Consider the following 23,951-nt stretch of genomic DNA (forward strand, 5'->3'; position numbering starts at 1 on the left):
GCGCTCCTGATGGACGAGACTGGCGTTCTGCTCAGTATACGATTCTAGTTGGCATTTCTCCGAATAGTGCCCGATTATTATTGGATGGTCGATTTCTTAATACAAAATTCTGCAAGAGTTCCGCGGTTCCAATGTTTTCAAAAGCGGCTCTTAGATAGAGCTTCCCACGTGAGCTGTGATTCCTCCTCGGAATCGTCAGCATTAAGAATGAAGGCCGTCGGCAAGGCTGTATCGGAGAATGATCTAAGAAAAAGACTACGGGATCGATTCTTTATAATCAAATTCGATTTGGTGAAGTTGTCAAAAACACGTAGTAGGACGCATCTGATTTCGGAAAATGTTCCAGGCTCGATCCCTGGCTGCGCCATGATTCCGCCCAGAGGAGGATGGGCAGAATTATTCTGCTCAAGTAAGCCGCTTGACACCCTCCGAGATCCGTTTCGGAGTGATCAGTTATCAGTTAGAGCGAAATGGTTAAACTAATCTCGATGGATCACTTTGACCTAAGCCGTCGGACGGAAGTCGAGACTTTGTCAGAAAAGAGTGGAAGAAGAGGTCATTGACAAGAGGGAGGGGGAAAGGTGCTGGAAATACTCGAGATCGCCCGCTAGCCGGGTAGCCGTCAACAACTTCAGATAAGATTAAGGATGGGCCCCGAGTTTTGCGGAAGAGAATGGATCAATTGACTGGCTTGTGTTTATAACGCTTTCATTTTCAAGCTCAGATGAGCGACGGGACGATTAGAGTTCTGTCTACGATGATGGAGTGCCCCGGAAAATTAAAAAATACAATGTTTATCATCAACGCAGGCGAACCGAGGGCCTCGGAGCTCCGTTAATTGGAGAGTTATTGTTACGCAATAATGACGGGGATCGCGGCTGCCAACGTTCCTGGTTTCTGGAGTGTGGAGCTTTCCCGAGAGGAGAGCGCTTGCTCGCTCCGGAGAGACCGTCTCCGCTTTCGTGAGATCCCAAAGGAGTCAAGTAAGGGCCACATGTTGGTGACTCCGCTCACGATGAAGGAGGGGAACGGAGGACTGACGAAGAACGGATTGGAGAGCAGAATGTCACGAGTCACGGGCTCCCTTAGATCGAGACTGATTTGACTACGACTGCGCAGCCCATTCTGGAAAACCTGAAACTCCGTTCGCAAGACACAGGGGACCGAATCCATGTACTATCCGTCGATAGATGGCCGCACCTCATCGCAAAGTCTTCGAAACGAGTTCGAGACCCCCATCATGATCCCGAACGCCTCAGTGTGATAGTTTTCCTTTCGTTCTCCAGGGCGTCGAATTGGAATCGGATGGCTCCAGACTCAAGATCCCTCGGATGCAGATCGAGATTCGAGATCTGGCGCTGCTTTTGGCGTCCTCTGATTCCGGACTGAGGCATGTATCAGACCGGACCTTTCCTAACATTTCCTGCTGTTTCGTTTGCGTCAGAGCGCGAATGCCATTCACCCATGCCTGGTGTTCCATCGTGTGTCCTGGGCCGGGATGAGGACGACACCGAATACGTGCGCCAACCCAGGTTGCCTTGTCGATGTTCTTCCTCGATCATGTCAGTCCTCGTCACCTGGGTTTTTTTTCTTCCCACGTCTTAGAGGCAATGAATCAATGGCTCATAAGCTCCGAACGTTGGGCTCACCGGACGTGAATCTGAGACTGCATCGTCAGCCTCGCGAAGGTGTTAGAGCTGCTTTCGGGCAGCGCCATCGATGACCTTGGGGCTCCCTCCTAGTTTCCTCCGCATGCTTCGACCTGCGAGCGAGGGACCCGCCAGGCGTGGAGGCAGGAAAGCCGGCTGCGGGACCCTCTGGAAGAGAAGCAAGCTGGCAGCCAAGTATACAGGACCCTTTGACTATTAGAGCAATTTACAAAAGCAACACTAACCATGACTCGTTTGTCATCGGCCTCTAAACCACGGAAACAGAGCGTACTCTCGCTCTGCACGCTCCGGTAACGCTGGTAAAGGCGAGCTGCAGAGGTATTGCTTCATCGATGGCTGTTTCGATCCTAATTCTCTTTAGCTCTCTATCGTTGATTCTATCTTCGCTTTCCCTTGGCTAAAGGCCGGACGAATGAGCTTGAAGGTCTTTCGGTAGTTGGCGCGCGCTTTCTTCTCTGAGAGCCGAACGGGGTTTATTGCTATAAACACAACTGGTGATTTGTGGTCGCGAGGTATTCTTCCTCGTTGTTCTTCGTCGCTGCCGCTGTTGCGCCAGCTGATGGCGATGATGAAGAAAAAATCAATTTGCTCTCATTGTTCGACATCTTGAGAACTTCTTCTAGGGGATTAGGCCTGCTCATTATAAGGTCATCTCTCGAGCGGTCGATTAATCCAAGGGGGAGGGGCGAGGATTGATTCTCGTTCATCAATTACGATTCTCTTGGGGGAGGGACTTTCTGTAAACAGTACCCCGTCTGCGAGGGGATCATGCCGGGCTCACTCATTCGGCGGATCACATTCACCGATGCCGACGTCATCATTGTGGGATCCGGCTCGCGCCCTGACGGATGCTCCCGCCTTCCGGCGTGCGATCTGGACAGTTCAAGCTGCAAAACATGTGGATTCCCCGGCACGATCCCCTCGCAGGAGGAGCCGGTGCCGTACAGCCGTCAGCCCAGAGAACCCGGACGATGGAACGAAGACCTCATCTCATGCACACCCAACCCTTTTGAGGCCAGAGGTGATGGAAACCTAACGATTTCCATTGAACGAATCAGGCCTGATATCTACTGGGGCCTCTCAAGAATCGATTCTCTCCGGGATGCCAACTCTCAGCTGATGATATGACAAGGAACTCCGCGGGATAAACTTTTTCCTCTGCTCGATATCGGCCCTCACTTTCCTCCGGATCATTTTTAGATTTTTGGGTGCGGAAAAGAAAGTTAGGGGTCATGCATTTCTCTGCGAGCACGACCCAGTCAAGAAGAAGACGAATGTGAAACTGAGCCACTCTGTAGGACCTCGCGGATGTCTCACTGTCAAGGGAAACGAGCGAGCCATCATCGATGTGCGATGCATCCCTTACCGACCTCAACGCAGCTCCGCCGGAGCCCTTCGCCAACGTAACCGGAGCATCTCTCGGAAGTTCTTATCGCCTCCGAATTTTCCAATCTGTTGTTGCTCCCGGAGCGGATCGGCATTGGGGTCCAGAGACATGACAAGTATGTCATTTTCACGCTACAATCTCCTGCTGAAGATGCGTATCCAGCCCCAATACGCCGAAAGGAGCGATTCATTCTACTCGTTTCGCGTCTGATTCCCGTCTGTCTGGGACGAATCTTCTCGAGCAATCGCTCGCATTGAGAATGTATGTAGTTTCGCGATTTACTTCAGGCAGAGTCAGATTTTCAAACCAGAGAAGCTTGTTCGATTTCCTTGCTCTTCGATTCGCCGTAGCGATTCATTGGGATTCATGGGGGGCTCATCGGGAGTCATATAATCGAGACCATTTGTACTCACAAGTTATCTTGTCACGAATCTTGTCATTCGGCGTGGAGCCGAGGCTCTCGTCGCAACCTCACGCTCTCGCCTTCTCTTCTGATATCCCATCGTTTGATTCCCCCCGCAATGGCCAGCGTCGCTTATGCCGATGTTTCATCAGTAGATAAGCGCGGTGGCAATCTATTTCGCATCAGTTCTGGCCGCACCAGAGTCGGGGACATCGAAAGAAGAGCATCCCATCGACGCATTACGCGGTCATAATTGGAACAGCGATAAAAGTCAGACAGAGCGCCTCCCTAATAATTGGAAACTCATCTTGAGCTCCAACTCCAACTCAGAGCCCCGATGCGGTGCATGGACTCGGGGAGGCCGATCTCGAATCAAGATCAGGGATGGACGCGATTTCGCCCCTTCGTCTCCATGGGTAAACTAGGGGAGAGCACCGGCAAATTGTCCCGGGAGAAACAGGCAGAACATCCAAAGGTTATATAATTTACTCGAGTTTGACCTCGAGGTCACTATTCTCGTGATAATCTCCGATGCCTCCAGCGTACGCTCACAATTTACTCCTCGTGAATCGCTACCCCGAAACACATACCCACATGAATGCTAATCCGTGAATTTGTTTTGGCGTGAAAACGCGCTTCGAGAGGTGGCAAAATCGTACGGCCTGACCAAATATGTTTGACCCGCATTAGCGAGCTCACGAAAAGAGGAAAAAGATGAAACTGTCTTTCGGCCAGAAATCGGCGAAAGAAGCCCGACAAATTTGTAATTGCGCTCTCTCTTCGATGAGATTAGCTCTTCTTATTTCTCTCGATGATGCTCCCTCGACGTTTCGAGCGAGAAGGTATCATTAGTTCACTTCTCATTCAATGATGTGGTGTCGAGGGGCAATTTGAAGACAGCAGAAATGAAGAGCAGCATCACATGAATTATCCGCGCGGAGATCGTCCCTTCGGGAAGCATGAGCGAGTCACTGCAATTTTTTTAGAAGCCCTCGGTCCGCTTTCACCGAGCTGCCACCAGCGTCGTCGTGCAACGACCGCGTTCGTTTCTACAAAATCGGGCGCGAATATCCCGATTCTATACCGGTCCGGATACGATTAGGCGGATCTCAGCGGAGAAGGAATTCCGTGGAAGTTGCTTGCTCAACAAACGTCGACTCGGCGTCCCAATCACGCGAGAAGGCAAGTGACACTGGTGTCTGACAGAGGTGGAAGATCTGCGGAGAGAAGGAATCGAATGAGGAACCTTCATCACTTAACTGGTTTCGGATAACTGCTCGACTTCTGTACGAATCGACAGACTCAATGCTCCCCCTTGATAAATGACTGAACGGAAGGGAGAGCTGCGATACGACTGTCAGGCCACGGGGTCTTCTTCCCTTTCGAGGACGGCGGATGCTCGAGGAGAAAATCGATGCTTGAATCGTAGGTCTGTAAGTAGATTCTGAATTGTCATTCCACGTGAACCTCGATATTTTGAGCTGGATGTAGTTCCGATTCTGGTGAGCGGTCCCGAATCGTTTCAACTAGGTCGATCCAATTCTGCGGGAAACCACCTTGGGAGATTTAGAAAACATCGATCTGAAATCACGACGAGCTGATCTCTCCAACTTAACGAATACTCGAGCATGCTTGACAATCCGCCCCGCTCCGTGTGTGTGCAATTTTCTTGAAGAGAACGCGAATGCTTCAAGGAGCTCAACGACTTTGCAAGGGGATAGATTTACCGAAGAACAGTGAGACTCCACCAAGGCCTAGTCTACGCGAGAACTATCATCCCTTAGTCAAGGACGGCGCAGCCCTCCTGGCTGCCGCAGTTTCAATAATAATGGTTCTCGACTCCGTTATGATAAGGACGTCGATAGGAGCCTCGTTACTGTAGCTGTCACAGGCTTATCGTTCGATCGGCGTCTTAGTGAACTTTTCGTCTCGCATTTGCGGAGTTTCTCGCGAGCCTTCTCATTCCCCTCTGAATCTTTCGACACTTTATCGACGTCAAGTGGGTGAAAATTGTATCTTTGTATCGTGCTGAAGCTTATCGCATTCGACGACATATAAAAGCTCATCTATATCACCAAGAGTAGCTACGGATTGAGTCTGATGCGGTGGCACACGGCTGCCATCACTGACGTCGTATGGCGACGCGATCAGTGGCGGGAAAATGCCGCTTTGGCGGCAAGTTCAATAAGATCTGATCTCCCTCATCTCTCCGAGACCTGCGGGAAAGCTCCGAGAGAGTATATAGACTGAATATCGATCAATATCAAACTTCGGAACGAATACCAAAGACCCAATACGGGTCGCGCTGGAGGAACAGTCGCGCGAAATTCCAAAGCTTTCGGAGAACGTGTTCGTTGAAGTCTCCTGCTTCGCGGCGGCCGCGCGTACTAGGCGTACTATGAGGAATCTCTTCCACGAAAGACCATAAAGCAATGATGTCCCGAGGAAACGACCGGTATTTCACGGAGGAATTCCTGATAGGAACCTTATAATTGGAGGCGGCTGGCTATAGCTCAGGAACTCGAATCTCGATAATGTCGGGATTTTCCACATTGGGTCTCGAAAGAGGAGAAAGCCGAATTCATCCGCACCCTTGGAAGCGTGGTCCGGGATTCAGCCCCGACTTCCCACTCGGGTCCTTGTCGATTACTCAAGAAAAAATGGTGCGTTTTTTAGTCCATGAGTCTAATAGCCAGACTGACCGTTTGCTCTGTCTGCCCTGCTGGCAGCGTGTTTCTGAGCGGGAGGAAGGAAGGGTGATCGTTCCCTTACCACCACCGCGTCAAGACACCGACAGCGGATGCTCCGGCAGGCATTATAGTGGCTGAGAGCCATCCATGCATCGGTAGCGATCGAGACCGCAACTGTGATCGCCGGGATCGCGATCCTCCGCACAAAAGACGCAAGTGTCAAAAACTTGGATTGCATCCATGCTCTCCGTTCCCGCGACAGCAACGGTGCCGCTGTGTCTGTCAGAGAGAGCGGAGTGATTCCGCGCACGCTGCTCACGCCGCACTCCGTTTCTGGCAATGGTCCTGACTCCGTACTGTTCGACATTAGTAGAAGGGAAAAGAGGAGGAAAACTCGGCCCTCGGTCTGTGATTTAAGTTCCGCTCGGGAGTGAACATTTGCCTTCATCGCACCACGAATCCCTCCGAGCGCGGCTGGCGAGGACAAGCTAGCGGATCGTTTACCGAAAGTAAGCATCAACAATGAGAGTTTTGTAATTCAATGAACGCGCGGAAAATGTGTTCGAGGTTATATAGCGCGAGTCTACCGCCGCCGCCTCGACGACCAGTTCCGTCGGTGCTGTGGATACAAAGTGAGAAAAGAAAGACCGTAGACAGATAGATGAACAGGCTGCGCGGGCAGAAGAGCTCGTAGGTGAATCTAGTTTGTGGCCGAATAGAAACATGAAGCAAGAGTTTGCGGGCGATTTTTTCCCTCGAGAAGCTTTCGAAGGCCTGTCGGGATATCCGCTGTTATTGTTGATAACTCACAGAGCGACTCTGCGAAGCTTCCGGTGCGGGTGGGCTCTTGTTCGATCGGGAAGACAGTAAAGAGCCTGAGTTTCGTACTGGTCCCATGTAGAACTCCGATCGGGGCAGTCCGCTCGAAGCTCTTACTCGTGGAATTCGGCTTCGCCCGCGCTCGATTCGCGCTCTCCACATCGTTGAGGCAGGCAACGGGAGCGGATTCCGAGCGATACACCTCTCGTGCCCTTATCGATAAGACCGATGATGAACATTCGCATCGACCCCCAATCCGCCCCCCGACTGACTTCTTCATCGATCGCCTTAGGATGCGACCGATGGAACGCCGCAGATTCTGTTCGACGGGCGAAGACGTCCATGATGCACTATGAATAGACGAAGGACTTTCCGGACACTTCCACCGAAAACTATTCATTGGGTTGCTCGAGCCCCGTTCGGAGACGGGGCGAACTCTTGTTCGCCATTTTTTCTGCTACGTATTAGCCGGACGCTTCTCTCGAACACTTCGTCCTTTCGAATTCACACGATGCTCGCTTGTATGGTGGTGGCTCTGTCCGAAAGAACGGCGTTCTGTCGTTACGACGTCTCTTCAATGGGAGACAAGAGCATCTCCTGTTCAAGAGTTGTTTCTTCTGGGTGGCCGGAGAAACCGAATCCAACGCTGAACCCGGATCTAAACATCTTTCAGAGGAGTACATGAGGCACCGCACAAAACTAGGCTAAAGCGCCTAAACTATGGGTCAATGATCCCCTTCTGTCAGACCACATGTATCTGTCATCGTTGAAAAATTCCTCGAGAGAATTCCCGTCTGGGTCTGCTTGGACTTTTTGCGGAAGGATGCGAGGGTCCTGGCCTCCATCGAGAGACATTCAGGAGTGGTTTCTCTGGAAGACCGGGAGCTCGATTGATACGAGCCAGTGTCTTCCTTGATGACAGCCTGTAGCGAAATTCAAGGGTGATTGACCGCACTCAAGTCAATAGACAACGTCAAGACAACTGATGCCTCGACTCAGACAATTCATCTCGGAACGTCAGTCAGTTTTCGCGGTCTCGGTGAGCGAACGAGCAATTGATGTCCGGCTCCCTTCTAATGCGACTCGGCTATTGGGTGGAATAGGTTCACGAGGAGTCAAACTCGGAGAGTAAAGAGAATTTCGTCCGACGAAATCCGAGTTGTGTGTCTACTCGGTCAGTCGAAGTGTCCCGAACGCGTCGAGCTATGTAGAGTAAAAGCAGCGACCACCTTCTGTTTATCCGATTCTTGTCATTTGGGTCGGAGCGTATCGCGGTTAGACGCACTGTGTGTGGTTTCGCGGAGTAAAATCCCGGTTTGTTCTGGAATACGGAGCGGGAAACGTCAAAGGTCCGAGTCGGCTCTCTGGTCAAACACGGCGGGGATCTTCTCGAAACATAAACTTCGTCGTCACTAGAAGCCCAAACGATCAAATCCTCGCGATTGACGTGACGAGCACGAAGTGTCGAATCCGATCGTTCACGCGATGAACGAGATGTTGAATGTAGTAATCGTCACGTGTCTCGTGACAGACTCCGCCGATCGTTCTCTTACTCTGTGGCTTTCGGCCGCCCCTCGTCCTGTCAGCCGTAGCGGAAACTGAGGCCGATGAATCGGCAGACCCACGACCGACAGATCAGAGCAGCGGACAACAAAATAAGCAAAGGAACTACCGGCTCTTGGGTTGATGCCATTGTCTCTAGAGTGATGATTAGAGTGACGATCGAAACGATTTTGGCTCTTTTTCCGCTCGGTCTCACAGCCTATCGTTTGGGCAGAGACAGATGTTGAATCCTCGACAACGGAGTTTCGTTTGCAGAATTCGGTGACTCCTACCGTTTTGAGCGGAAGAGATCATTCCGAGGATTTAAAATGGGGAACAAAAGGAGATAAAACTCTCTCGAGAGATTTTCTCGACTCTCGTCAAGCGGTGGATGGACATCGGTCGCAGATTCCGATGAGAACGGCGTCAGAATCGGGAGAAACTGTGGATTATCCGCAGAGAAGTTGTTCGTACAGCGGTCGGTCCGGCGGCTTTACGAGCTGAGCGAGCTCGGCTTAGCGAGCAGATGACCTCCTTACATGTTGGACTAAACTAAGTTTTTATGTCGTCTTCATTGGAACACGGCCTAGACGGCTCTGTATGAACGATGTTGTTAACATGTAATTTTTTACGACTGGCTGATCAGGCCATGCAGAGCCGCGTGCTCGTGCCTTGTGTCTCGCGAGAAAGCGAACAAATAGCATAAAATATCACCGCAGTGCGAACGGACACGTGTCAAACCCACGAAGCGTTTGCTACCATCCAGATAATCTGCTCGTTCAGAGTTCCGTTCGGCTGTGTCAATGATGGCTTGAGAAGTCGTTTGTCAAGCGTTTTATTGGCGGAACGGCTCGTGCGTAAACCTGGAGGCGGTTCTGCCGGCCGTCCATCACATGAATTCGATTGAATGTTCCTCCATCAGTACATGACCACGTTCAATAGTCACGCCGTGATTGAGTGATCATCCGTTGAGACTTCGCCAAAGACGAATGCGAGAAACTCCGGCCATGCTTGGGTCAGCGCTGGAACCATGTTCAAACGAGCCCCCCGAATGCGTACTCGGATACGACTCCGACGAGGTCTTAAAGTTTTTGGTCAGGATGAATACGTTCTCGAGATTTACAACCACGATTCCCTTCATCCGCGGCGGAGGGGCTGACCCATCCCGGATGGTTGCAGATGCCCCTCCGAGCATGGGCTATTAAACAAGGCCGATTGTGCTGAGTCGTTGAAGGAAGCAGCATCTCGGCTGTCAGGGCCTGATGCACTTCTCGTGTTGTCCTTCCGAGATATCATGTTCTACGACTCCGAGCTCGGGTAAGAAAATCGAGGACGAACATCCGTAGTCTTTTGCCGACCGCGACGAACGATCGGCACTTGCTTGAAAGAACTGTCGATGAAATTAGGTAGCACTGAAAATTTACAGTCAAGACAGACTGACGGATGGCTCTATAACGAAATTACGATGAACTGTTGCTTGGAATTCACGGAACGAGATTCCTCCTTCACAAGAGATCCATCATAATATTTGGAACAACAGCTGGACTCCGTTGTCTTGATGAGCTTAGCGTCCGCTGCTGCGCCAGAGAACCTCTTGAATGAGAAGCTCGATCCGAACCAGTTCGCGTCTGAACGTTTAACGTTTTTCTTCTGCTTGAGCGAGCCACCCCTAGCTCGGGAAACCTCTTATTATTTTCTCCAAAAGCGTTCCTTCCTCCCTCGGGCTGGGTTACGCTTCTCGCTTCGAGACCGAAATACCAATGTACAGACGGGAGACAGAATAGACAGATTCCGTAAGAGCACGCAGCAGATTTCGCGACAGTCTTGACAACTTCCGACGGAGGTGCTCTCAGGCATCACACCAACATAAGCGGGGATCGTCGCTCCGTGGGCGGACTATTGACTGAGTGAGACTAAGATAATGCTATCCGGTCGCAGGCGAGAGGAGGCGAAACCGGAACGTGGAAATTGTTCGAGCTCAGTATAATTTTTCGATGAGCACGGATAGTTCCTGACAGCGCCGTTCGACATGAGCTCGGAGCATCCGCTCACAGATCCACAGGAGCGTAATCAACAGATTGATTCGGCGTAAGGAAAGGATTAGAAGCTTCAGTGCGGAGATTTCTCCTCGGCCTGAGCGAAAGCGAGCCATAAATTTAGGGCCTCTCGAAGAATTTATTCGGCTTTGCCCGCCGATGGTCGTACCAGGTGCGAGCGTTCTTATCGGCTCAAGTCACAAGTATAATATGCCCTCGACGTGATCATTCATCGGGGTAATTTTCATCGTAATACTTGACGACTATGGGGCGGAGGCACCGAGTTCTCCCGCAATCAGATTTCAATCTGTCAGGGAGGAGGCGGGTATTTCCAAGGCATGATCTCATCAGGCAGGCATAATTGACGAAACCTCCTGCCTTGTGATTCAGCTTTGATTTGGAGACGAGGCTCATCAACGGAGAGTCTTGGCACAAAGAGGGTCAGAACCGATGGGACATCCAGATGATCTGTCTCAGGCTCTCAGACGAAATATTTAAGCGAATAGGAGCGACGCGGATATCCCGCCTGACGATTATCAATTCATCCCCGATGCCTGAAGCGGGTATGATAGGTCCCTGATTGCACCCGGCGCCCACACACCATCGCTTGAGAGGTGAAAATGCGCAAGGTGGCGGGGGTCTTCGAACCCTTCGGGCTCCGGACTTACTCCTCTATGTTCGATGCGGTTGGCGTATGAGGAATCACTGGGCTCCATCACTACGGCTATGGTTGACGGGCTACAGCGAAATTCATCCATCGGTATCGAGGCTCCAGGAAATCAATTCGTGGTGGAGATGACGGAACCAGTCCATGGAGATTACGCGACAGATTATATCAACTTACTATGATCGATCACTTTCGTTATCGATACGACGTGATCTGCTTCACGATTCGCGCTCACTCCCGACGAATGGCACTTTGTTCAAGGTTTTTCAGACTATTCACGGAGCGAACTCAATACCGAAGGCATCTTCATCGTACCCGCGCGACAGGAGGCGAGAGGAGCTCATATCCGAAGAAAAAGGGCTTTCTCTGTCCGGCACGAGATCATTTGCGCCGGGTGGGCATTTCGATGTAGATTTCCAAGCCTTGAATACATTCTCGTATGGATAGTTTGCAACAGAAAATCATTTTTTCTTCACGCTCGTGATGCCCTCATATCCTCTTACAGTGTGAACAATACGACTGCTATGAGGAGCATCCTCATCATTTGCATTTCAAGAATCGTCCTGAAAGGGCGGCTCTGTGCCAACTCAGAATCGACGACCATGTTGGCTTGGGACGCCGTACTGTGGAGTTTCTCGCTTCATTGACGATATCACACCGACGACGCGATGTATCTAGGCTGTGTCCATGATGAAGGGGAAAGCTCGCAGACTACTTCGAATCACAAAACGAATCATCCACGATATTTCGCGGAGCTTCTGACCATTCGCGTTTTCGGGTCGATTGGAACAATCGAAGTGCCGACTGAGATCCGAAACGCGGGTCCGCGCGGTCAGCTCTACATCTGCGGTGTTTGCTCCAAAAACAGTTTTTTGAAAAGAGCTTCGCTTTGTGTGAGTTCGATCGCAATCACTTATTTAAACCGTTTCGAACTCGAGGCGTAAAAACTCCTTGTCTCAAATCTCCTGGCGGATAGAACACTTTTTTTTTGATGACGGAGAGCTCCGCTGTGACGGCGCTCCCGCATCTTCGATTCAGAAAAGTTGTCAGAGTACAGAACGCGAAGCATAGTCGCCACAGTGCAGAAAAAGCGTGGTTCTATCGGTTCGGAATTTTATTGTCGGCGCTATAATGTCTTTCAGATTCATTCGAGGGTCACGACATGGGTCCTTCATTGCGCCACCCTCGTGTCGTTGTCGATGTCGACGTCGCGAGAACACTAACGATACACCCTCGTCAACCTGTGGATTGTTTCCAGAAAACAAAATGAGAAGCGTCCAAATCACGCGCGACCATTGAATATCAAGGTTGTCAATTGTCTGGGGTCGCCTCGGAACGACTAGCGAGGATCCGACGATTCGACGACGGATTCAAGGCGCGTCCCCTCGTGCGGCACGCCGTCAAAGGAAAAAACTCATGATATCAATTCAGGTGAATTATTCCGTCGTTCATCCTCAGCCAGCGAAGTCATGTTTCGCTTCTTCTCGTGGAGTCGGCGCGTTGACTTGAAGCTGACGGACCACAGGTGGCGGAAATCTAACACCTCTCGCTAAACGTACAGCTGTCTGTCATTACCAGAAGAAGAAGGGAAACATGCACTTGTAGAAGTGCCGCAGAGTGAAAATCTCAGTTTATGCGCCAGGGAGCGGTTCTCAAACTTTTTTGCTCGCTTGTCTGCGCCCCGTCGACTTTCGGAATTTAATTTTCCCGAATCGCCACGCTCATCGTATACGTGTGAGCGATACAGAACTGATATAGAACGATTCGCTGAGAAAGCTGGCGAAATAGCTGTGCTGAGTGGCGAACGCTCCTCTGTTCCACGGAGACAGAGTTTGACAGGCGACCTGCGCAAGATTGATACTGAGTGATTTTCTAGCGCTGTTTAATCTTCAAATTGGGTTTGCAGCATTCGGTTAGAGCCGCTACGAATCTGACGGCGGCAATCGCGGGGCGACTTCTCGTTTTGGGTGATCGAGTCCGGACGCCTGTGGAGCGAACAGCTTCGGTTTTATGCTTCCCCGGCGATATGTAGCCGTGCGCCGAGTTCTCCGAATCGGCATCTTCACTTCAACACAGACAAGCGAGGGAGCCCGGGCCAGGAGCCCGGACTCTCGACCGCTGACGTTTTTTCTGCTGAGCGCGGGGAGCTTCAAAGAATAATTGAAATTCCCGCTGGATTTGAGAGAAATTCCGCGATGTCGGGGGGGGCTTGATGAGTGGAATCAAGATATCAGAAACGCTTTCAAGCCTATGTTTGTGAAAGCTTCGTTGAGACGTTTCATCGTTTTCGAGATTAATGAGCCTCATCCCTCCTTGATTCTAAATTAAGAATCAAGTCGAGGAGACATTTCTCTCAAGGGAAACTGCGCCAAGACGCTCGTTGAAGAGAAAAGTGTCCGTCGATTACAGACGCCTCAACCTCTGTTGGTGTAGAACAAAGGGAACCTGGGTCCCCAAGCGCTTCTCAGAAAAGAAAAAGGCTGTGCGTTGTATTAAATCGACTCTCAGAGAGTGATCTATAGACTTGCCGCCCACAGCGCTGAGGCTTAGGGACCCTCCCGTGTACTTCATCACAAACCTCGTTTTGGACAGATGACTCCCCTTGTTGTACGACCTTCAAGAGAAAATTTCCTCCTCCTAGCATTCAATGCTGGTATCGATAGCCTGTACCCCAACACGGAGAACGAGCTTCGGAAGAACTCCTCCGATCTCTGCGGAGGGTCTCTCTCTTAATTATTGCCTGGAAGGGTTTTTTCAGTTTCAGAATTTTTAATTCAGCCAGGAGTCTGCGGTTCACTAACGGGGAGAGCCTTCCGCGTTTCAGATATCTGCGATGCCCTCATACCTGCATCACGAGCCCTCGGGAAGACTGGACCGCATACCGCGGTTGAATGGAGCCATTCCTTGAAAACAAGAGGAGCCCAACCCAATCCACAATGAAGATCGCAGTGCTCTTAGTCCCATTCGTGGCGCATCTGGGAGGCGCGCGCATTTCGCCATCGTGTCAGGGTTCCTCGTGTCATTCCGTGGCGCGGCTCGTGCTCTCGAGTTCCTCGGTCACGGGACCCTGCGATATCGATAACGGTGGTTGTGAGCAGCATTGCCGAGTGCGGAACGGCTCTGCGGAATGCTTCTGTGATTCGGGCTTCCTTCTCGGATTCAACGACAAAGATTGCCTCGACATAAACGAATGCAGAATCCTCACCCCTAATCCATGCGACCACAAGTGCATCAACCTACCAGGCTCCTACCGCTGCGTATGCAATTCCACCTTCGTTCTTTCGCCATTCGATTTCAAAACCTGCGTATCTCAGAACGAGTCGTTCGATACCTCGTACTTGCGTAGCTCTAGATACAATATTGACCACTGCCGAACAAATAACGGGGGATGCGCTCACAACTGTCAGCCGGACCACACTTCGAAAGCTCGGGTCAAATGTTCCTGTCGGAGCGGCTTCCGGCTGGCCAAGGACGGAAAAGAGTGCAAGGATGTCAACGAGTGTTCAAGAAACAACGGTGGCTGCGAGCAGATTTGCAAGAACAAACACGGCGGCTATCATTGCGCCTGCTACAACGGACACAAACTCCACCAGGACGGTCGACGCTGTGTGCTGTCGGAGATCACGGGGCTCAAACGAATGGAAATGCATTCGAAAACCGTCAGGAGTAACGAAACGCAATTCGTCGACCTCTCCAGATACCTGAGACAGTGTCCCTACGATAGGTACGGAAAAAACTGCGAACACAACTGTTACTGCCATCCACAAAACGGAAAATGCCACAAACGAACCGGTCACTGCAAGTGCAAAGCCGGCTTCCACGGGAGACATTGCCACCAGAAATGCAACCCGGGGACGTACGGGCCGAACTGCAAGCGCAAGTGTAACTGCGGCCCGAACTCCGAAGGCTGCCACAAGAGTTCCGGGAGGTGCGTGTGTAAGAAAGGATTCAGCGGATCGGACTGCTCGATCTCGGGCTGCCCCGACGGATACTTCGGCTCGGATTGTTTGACGCCTTGCCGGTGCATGAACGGCGCCAAATGTCACAGCCAGACCGGAGCGTGTGAGTGCGCGCCAGGATTTCACGGCTACAGTTGCGAGTCGCATTGCCCCGAGGGCTCCTACGGTCACGGATGTCGTCGTCGCTGCAGCGGATGTGAGGTGTGCCACCCGATCACCGGCGTATGCTTGTCTCAGTTCCGATTCAACTGTCGAGGGGATGCGTGCCGATCATCATTACAGAAGTGTGACTGTGAGCATGGGTCGTGTTTGGCGGGCAAGTGTATCTGTACCCCCGGCTGGCGGGGGGAGCGCTGCGATCAGCAGTGCCCGCCAGATTGGTACGGCCAGAACTGCCAGCAAAAATGTCGATGTACCAAAGGACGGTGTCATCCGTCCGACGGAAGGTGCGTCTGTCCTCCAGGCTATACGGGATCTCGTTGCGAGCAACCCTGCGCAAAAGGATTCTTCGGCAACAACTGCAATTACACATGCAGCTGCTCGAGAAAAAGTGAGTAACCCGATTTTCTCAATTGTCCGATCGGAAATTTGAAATGTTCCACTAGTCCGAACGCGGTCTGACGGAATCGGCTTCCGGTCATGGGACCCGGGCTCTGCGGACCCGATTCACGATGGACGACACGAGCAACAAGTTTCAGTGGGTCATTGACGTGTTACAGGTGTCTGCGATCACGTGACTGGTACGTGCCAATGCCCAACAGGCTTCGAGGGATCTCGTTGCGACACGCCCTGTAGAAACGGGTACTACGGACCGAGTTGCAGTTTTCGTTGCCACTGCATGAACGAAGCTCCGTGTGACGCCTTCACCGGCGGCTGTCGTTGCCTGGCCGGATACACAGGACCCCGTTGCGAAAATCAGTGCCCACCGCTCTCGGCCGGCCCCTACTGCGGATTGATCTGTCAATGCAAGAACGCCGGCACTTGTGACCCGGTCACCGGCTTCTGTGAGTGTCCTGCCGGCTTCCAGGGCAGGTATTGCGAGCGAACGTGTGACGAAGGTTTCTACGGACCGTCGTGTGCGTTCAAATGCTCTTGTTCCAAGTGTGATCCGGTGAGCGGGGACTGTTTGGTAGGAGGAGGCAACTCGGAGCTATGAGGCGGAACTCTTACTCAGATATATTTACTTCTGATCTTTCTATCCGTCATTTGCCCTTCGCCTCTCTACGGTGAATCTCATTCAGCTGTGTAGCGGTTTCGGAACTACCCAGTTCTCAACCGTGAGCGAATACCGGTAATTGAGTCGATCGTTCCCGCTCCTTAGTTAAGGAAACATCCGGCGGAACGAAGCAGACAATCTTTCAGTAGAATCGAACTTTAGAAGCTGAAGATATTCGCGATCCACGCCAAACAGTACGGATCGTGACACTCAAGCCAACCCTCAAGGGAAATCTGTTGTGCCAACGACTTCAGCTGTGATCTCCCGGCCGCCGAGACGGTCAGAATTATGTAGAAACGCCGGAATTTCAATGGAATAGAAGCCACCGACGAGCTGGCTCCGCGACACCGCCGCGCCAACTCGACTCCTGCCGAAGCGCATAATCGAATGCTTGTTGAATCCCATCGAGGCCTTTCGGCCGAAAAGCCGATGATCACCCGGGATATTTTCCTCGGAGCAGCGACCTAACAGCATCAGAGGCTTAAGTTCAAAATGCGAGAAAATCTCAAATGGTAATCGGAAGACGTTTGTTCTGGAACGGGAGAATGTCGGCCGCCCTGGAAACGCCCTCAAATTCTGTGTCTGTATTTTTTGAGAATATTCTCGATATATTCCGTATTCTAAGCGATCGGAACCGGAACAATTTTTTTTCGTCTTTTTTTTGTTCGAATCAGCGGATGAATGAAGAATCTCAACTCGTGTACATTTCGGATTTTTTTCAGTACGCGTGCCTTACTCCAGCGCCTGACTGAGAGCGTGCTGGCCGCCACTATTGTGTTCAGTGTATAAATGTTGTGTATAGGAATTTTCGAATTGATCATTGACGACTGGCGAGAGACTGACTGCAGAAAAAGAAGATCCTTCTTCTCATTCATCGATTGATTGATTCATTCATTTCTTCCCGGGCTGGACTATTCCACTCGAAAGCCTGGATGTTGACCGGGCCTCATGCTGTGCACCATTAATCGCAGACACTCATCGAATCGACCCCGAAACAATATCCACACTAGTAAATAAAACTGGATGCAGATAATGACCGCGATAAAATGACAATAAAGATGAGATCAAAATAACCTGTCCAGTGCATTCACTTCTATCATCAGAATCGAGGTCCCCGATATACCCAGTATCATTCGCAAACGTCACGTTTTTTCGCTGTCGAGGACTCGCAATAGAACATCGGCTGTTATCGTCGGGAAACCGAGGCTCACCTCCCTTGCTGGAAAACAGCCCCACCGGGCAAGCGCAAAGAGCAAACCGAGGCTTCCGGATCTGGAATGAGTTCTGTCGAGCGTCTCGATGAGGGGAGTTCATCCCGACCACGTGGGCTTGAACGTCTCGCTATAAGCAGAGATGCTTCCACTCCGCTCTGATTGATGAACAACGCGAGCCTGGCAGTAGCAGAGGGCAACGCAAGACCAGCGGTAGCTTGATGCCTGCAAACTGCGCTTTTTGGTAAGACTGTTATGCAGCGGCAACATTAGCACTGCCTATCTGAGTGAGTGATAGAGTGAGTGACTGACTGACCGAGCGGGTGAACTCGAGCCTCGACCGCTAAGCATGCATGCTTGACTCTCGCTGAAAACGAGGAACACTCGAAGAAAGCGTCTCTCATCGCAACCATTATCTGGTCGGCCCGGCCAGGCTGGCAGACTGAAATTAGGCAGCAGCAGCTTGTAATGTATTGGCTGCTTTTGCGGCTGGTTTCTCTGACTGACTGAACCAGCGTTGCTTGGCGGTCTTTCCTTCATCGGTCGGGGATGGAGGTCCCTAATTCATTATTTAGGCCATCTGCATCAGCTTCCCCTGACGTGGCCGTCAGACCGGTCCGGTGTGAGCCCGGACCATGAGCCTGACTGAGGGTGACTGACTGCCAGTCAGTGACTGGTTAGGGTCGAGATGATTTCAAGCCACATCGACTCTGGACAAACGAGCGAAGATCGCCGGCGTCTCCGTGAAAGGGTTTCTGTGGTACTATGTGGCTCATGGGAGGAAACATTCATCGCTCACGACCACTAAGTCCACAGAATCCCGCAACACTCAGCAGCGGATCAGGGGGAGCTCAAAAACCGCCTCGCGGGTCCTGCATGCCCGTTCCCCCCAGTCTGACTCTTTGGTGTCGATCCGCTCTTCCCGCGAGGAGCGCTCCGCAACCTCGCGAAGAATGCCCTACCACCACGGGGATCCGAGAAGGTGTCCATCTTCGGTCTCGAAATTATGGAGATGGGCCCGAATTCGGGTAATAGAGATTTTTACAGATCATTTATGACCAGATTTTAATGGATAATATTTATGCCCCGATTGTTGCAATACTCCCCTTTGGCACAGGCTCGGGATCGACTCCAGGATTGACTTTGATAGATTAAGCGCCGGAAGTGGGCTTGTCGATTCCTTACAATAACTGACCGCGGGATTGTTCCATGCACGTGAGCGGTAAGCGTGAATCGCAGCGGAACTAAGCTCCTGGTTACACCGGTGGTATATGAAGCCGTAAAACAGCTGACAGCTGAGCTTGGACCTGGGAATATCTCACGCTATGAGAAGCGAGGTGCAGACTGACGTGTACCAGCCAAGGTAAGAGAGATAAAAAGAGTCTCGGGCAGGACCTCTACTTTGGGATCGGACACGATCGCTGAGCTCTCGGAGCTCTGATGAAAATTTGTTCCCGGCTCCAGATTACTTCCACTTTTCTTGTCTTGTCCGATCTTTCCGAGAGTATTAGTACCTGAACTGATGATGAGATCTCTCGAGGCAAACCCTCTTGTCTTCGTGGAACGAATTGGATACCCAGGAGCACCGTAAATCATTCTCCTCGCGATTCGGCATTCGAAAGTCAGAGAATGAATGCTCAGGGCTGGGCGAAATGAAAAAGTCACGGCTTTGTGTACATACGGAGTCTCAATAGAATTCTTCAACTCCTTTCTCGCAAGACAGGCGCACCACGCAAATCGAAATCGTTGTGATCACTCAATCGCGGATGAACTGATTAATTGAGCTGTTTCTGCCGCACAGCGGGGAGTGCTTCGCCGATGCCAGAAGGATCAGGCTTATGTGGAATATATGTCGAAGCGATTTGGAGAATATCACGAAGCAGCAGAAAGCGTCTTCGTGAACAGAAGTCTTTTCCAGCTCATGTCTCGATGTGCCCCGGAATAAGCCTCTTCTCCGGGAAATAAAACGAGATTCCTTCTGAAGGAGCGCTGCGGGTTATATTCAATGTTAGAAGTGGTGTCGACGGTGTCGATACGGATCCGAGCCGACCTGCTCTGAGGAAATTGGAGTTTGACATCTCGGGAAGGAAACCTCTCCGTCCGATTAGTATAGCTGGCGGTTCCCGAGGGAATTAGCGGGGCGGATGGCCCACTGAATAGGAGAATGAATGGAAGTTTGATTCTCGCAAGGCCGTTCGAGACCATTGCGTGGGAGAACTCGCCCCCAGATAGTTGCCTCGTGCTATGTACTCGAAGAACTTGGCGAACGGAACCAATTGGGAGTGTGTGTCACTCAAAGTCCGCTTTTCTTTGAGTCTGCCTTGTTTCTGAGGGGAGAGAAGACTCTATCGGAAAGCTGACGGCGCACGCTTCGCTTTTTGAGAGCCGGCACCATGACAAACCTTAGGACTGGAAGATGGCCGGACGGCTAGAAAGATTCGCTCAATGTCCACACACAGCACCATCTTGCAATAACACGAAGGCAAGAAATCAGGGTAGGGCGGTCCCCTTCAACCGGGCGACCAATATTCAACGGAAACTAACAGCTAGGCTGTGTCTCGAGTGGTTGCAGATCGACTTCCCTGAACGCACAAGTCATAGAAATTATCGTTCTAGGTTTGTGTCCTGAGCTTGCGCCGGGACATCTGAAGGAATTTAATGCGATAGAATTCTGGACGGCTGTTGATGGTCATCGTGGGACTCGCAAACGATGGCTTATCTGATGAAGCTTCTTGCGGGATTCGACGCACAAGTCCCAATCCTCTCTGACAACACAGCTAGAAAAATACTGACACCGAAATCATGCTCCATTAGGTACTCCTCTCACCCCTGTTTCCCTTCCTTCCGGTCTTCAGGGTGTCCGGAGTGATATATTGAGAGAACTAATATCCCTACACCCCCGGTCTACCTGACGCTAATATCGCAGGTTTCTTGGCCCCTCCAGAAAAAAAAGCCAATGCCACCTCCAACTCGAAAATTCGAATGTGATTGCTTTGTTGTGAGACGAGGTTCGACAATCATAATTATTCAGAGAGCGAAACTACTTCGCTCGGTGGGCAATCATGGGAAAAATCGAAAAAAAAAATGCAGGAGTGATTGCGCCTCCCATGTAGACCCCTAACTAGGCTTTGCGAAAAACCGCGGTTATCGACTGCGGTTATTCGCTGTCCCCCATAGAGTCCCATGTTGAAGAAAAACCGCATTTGCGGTTATTAACCGCGGTCGCAAAGCCTACCCCTAACTCGAGGAGGAACCTCGCTTTCGTGCCGTGATTCTACTGATCGATACTCGTCTCCCATTTCCCAAAAACTCAGGTATACTTCCTCATGACTCCCTTCCGATCTCCCGACGGAGAGAAGGGCAGGAAACGGGCGGCGAGCTTAGCTGACAGATTTGAGGCCGCCCGCCCAGGAAATCGACCGACGATATTTGCCGGGAAGCCACCGAGAACGGGCTGGAATGCAAGTGGTGCTTCGAGCTGCTTCGACTTCTAGGACGCAAGGAACTGTAGGATAATGGCTCGCTGGGTGCGAAGTTCTTACAGGTACGCAACGACCAGACCGTACCGTAATTATTTCAATCGATGGAGTTGCCCTCGGTGCGATACGGTGAAGAACGGGGCGGAATTCTCTCCCGGACTTGTTGCCCGATTGCGCTATGGGATGGACGTTGGCATCGCCTGCCTTCATGTCGCTCCTCCGTTCCTCTGAATCGAATTCCAAAGCATTTGACAAGATATCAGCCGGGTAATCGGAGCCGGTGGACCACTTGCTGAGGAACACGCAATCTTCGTCCATTTAGCTTGTCGGGTCTTCCCGATCCTTTAGTGCATCGCACTAATGTAAAACTGGTCTCCGCGGGCACGTACAGGGTGGTTTATCGACTTTTGTGCTCATCGCTGCCCCAAGTGACCGCTGTAACCCTATCGAAGGGATGTCCCTCGAAAACTCTAGTAGTCAAAGCTCCGTTGAAGCGTGGTCGAACGCAGCTTGCTGAGTCGAGCCACTTCCGCGGTGATCATTCCGAGAAAGCTGCTTATGGATCGAAGAGTTTGAGGAAAAAATATCCGTTGCGAACAATAACGCCGCGAGAATATCCCACTCGCACGTAGGAGAAGATACTCGGTGGTGTCACACGGGAGAAAAAACTTTCGCGCGGACTCTACCAGGCTCCGATAATAATGAGCTCATACTGATTGAATTTTTGTTAGCGCTCCCAGACACTGGCTAGACCGCACGTGAACCGACTAACGATTAGGTATGAAGATCCTCTGTTTATACGAACCTTCGCACATCGTGAAGATTCTCTTTATGAGGCTAAATCTCCCTTTCATAATCCCCTTGCTCGAATATCCACACGAGGAAAAAGGCTGGAGATTCCAAAAGCTGCCGAAAGGAATTTTTCGCCACCCTTCAATCTGCGGCTCTGCTACACTATATCAACCTTTTCTCCGAGAAGCCTCATTGGAAGTGGCCACTAAAAATACTTCGGTCCAGCCCGGTCTCGATTAAGCTTCCGGAATAGGCTCTACTAGTGGGAGGCTGGGTGACAGAATTTATTGCTCGTGGTGAAGGTGTCACTCGAGCAAATCGCAGGCATCTCAAAAGCATTCCGATACGAGTCTCTCGTATCTACCGCGCATCGGCAATCTGATGGCCATCTCCCTTTGCCGCGCGGCGGTATTTACGTGCCGTCTCTCCCGGATCGCTCCTGAGAAGGAACTGTGACGGTGACAGCTTCATCGTGCTTAGTCGGCGTGAGTTCTGCGTGTCACATCAATGAATCGAATCGTGCGATTCAAGCTCCGGGCATGAATAGTCCTGGTATGCTTTGCACCGAACACGGCACGGATCTATAGGCATCGACCACGTGGCCATGGCAACCTGCTGAGGACAACAATTGCAGCATTCGACAGCCGCGCTTCGCGAGGCATGAGCCTCAGAACGTCGTCAGCGACTTCACAGGGTACACAGGTTCGCTCGTAGGTCTCGTGGCTTCCCTGTGCCGCCGCTGTTGCCGCGCCGTCGTCGCCTAAGCGGCTGAGTTCATCGTTTGTTCGTTGCCCGATGTGTCGCTTGTCAAGCAGCGAGGAGCGGAACGTCATGAGCTGTGTCTGGTGATCAGACGAGACTGTCGTGACTCAAGTCATCATCACGCAGGACACGTCATGGATTTCGAGAAAGCAGAACAGCCGCGAATTCCAATGTGGTCGCGGGCTTTCAGCTCGACTACGGAATGGAGCGGTCACAGCGAGAAGGACGACCGGCCGAAAACCGGCAACGGCGACAAGTTTCAACGCCAAAAAGAGCTTCTCGAGCAGAAGCAGAAACAAAAACGTTTACAGAGCGCAACGTTGATCAAGGCCACCGATGGAAGACGGAGGCCCTTGTCTGGCATGGTCGAACGCCACGCGTACGACGGACCGTTGCGTGACGTTCCCGGGAAAGATATCGACGATCTCGAAGACAACGCGTGGAAATCCCAAGTGAAGACGCCGAAGAAACAGAGACCGCAGATACTAGCCAGTAAACCTAAAGAGATGGAGTTGGACCTGGGAAGGAATTCTCCTGTGGAGGAAATCCTCGAGAGTCGACCGGTGTCTCACAACCCGTGGAGGAGATCCTCTTCGGTTTTATCGCTAGATACCCCGTCGGAGTTGCGAGCCGCTCAAATTCACGACGCGGGGTCGAGCATCCTTTCGACAACAACAGGTGATAGTCAAGCGTTCGAACGGGAAGACATCGGCGCTTTGGAAGATATTCTCCAACAGAGTGTCCTCGACTTTGTCCAGGCTGCGTGCCCGAAAGGTGTAACGGTGAAATGCCGAATTACGCGGGATAAGAAAGGCGTGGATCGAGGTCTGTACCCGACGTACTATCTTCATTTGGAGCGACCGGACGGCAAGAAGATCTTCTTACTGGCCGGTAGAAAACGAAAAAAAGCACCACCTCTAATTACCTCATTTCGGTGGACCCCACGGATCTTTCGAGGAACGGTGAAGCCTTCATCGGTAAACTTCGCTCGAATCTCTTCGGGACGTCGTTCACAATCTTCGATGGGGGAGACAACCCGAAGAAAACGTCGAATAAAGACCAAACTCGTAGCGAAATCGGGGCGGTCATCTACGAAACCAACGTACTCGGTTTCAAAGGGCCTCGTAAAATGACGGTATTAGTTCCGGCCGTCGACGACAACCTGGAACGACACGTCATGAAGTCGGCCACGGATACAGAATCGATCATCGAACGGTGCAAGGCAGGGAGATTGGATCATCTTGTGAAACTCGAGAACAAGCAACCGGTTTGGAACGAGGACACCCAGAGTTATGTCTTGAACTTCCACGGCCGGGTG

General features: G+C 51.5%; 1 protein-coding gene and 1 pseudogene across 1 annotated transcript; both read left to right on the forward strand.

The window, feature by feature from the left end:
- The first annotated feature begins 14,150 nt into the window (after nt 1-14,150).
- Nucleotides 14,151-16,329, forward strand: LOC100905875 (multiple epidermal growth factor-like domains protein 6). The gene is made up of 2 exons (XM_003745860.1): nt 14,151-15,723; nt 15,893-16,329. The coding sequence occupies exons 1-2, from the start codon at nt 14,151-14,153 to the stop codon at nt 16,327-16,329; spliced, it is 2,010 nt and encodes a 669-aa protein (XP_003745908.1).
- Nucleotides 16,330-22,767: 6,438 nt separating this feature from the next.
- The window catches only part of LOC100906022 (tubby-related protein 3 pseudogene), a 1,355-nt pseudogene continuing 171 nt past the window's right edge, over nt 22,768-23,951 (forward strand).

The sequence above is a fragment of the Galendromus occidentalis genome, unplaced genomic scaffold (genome assembly GCF_000255335.2).
Source record: "Galendromus occidentalis unplaced genomic scaffold, Mocc_1.1 scf7180000077485, whole genome shotgun sequence".
In the NCBI taxonomy this organism is placed as follows: Eukaryota; Metazoa; Arthropoda; class Arachnida; order Mesostigmata; family Phytoseiidae; genus Galendromus; species Galendromus occidentalis.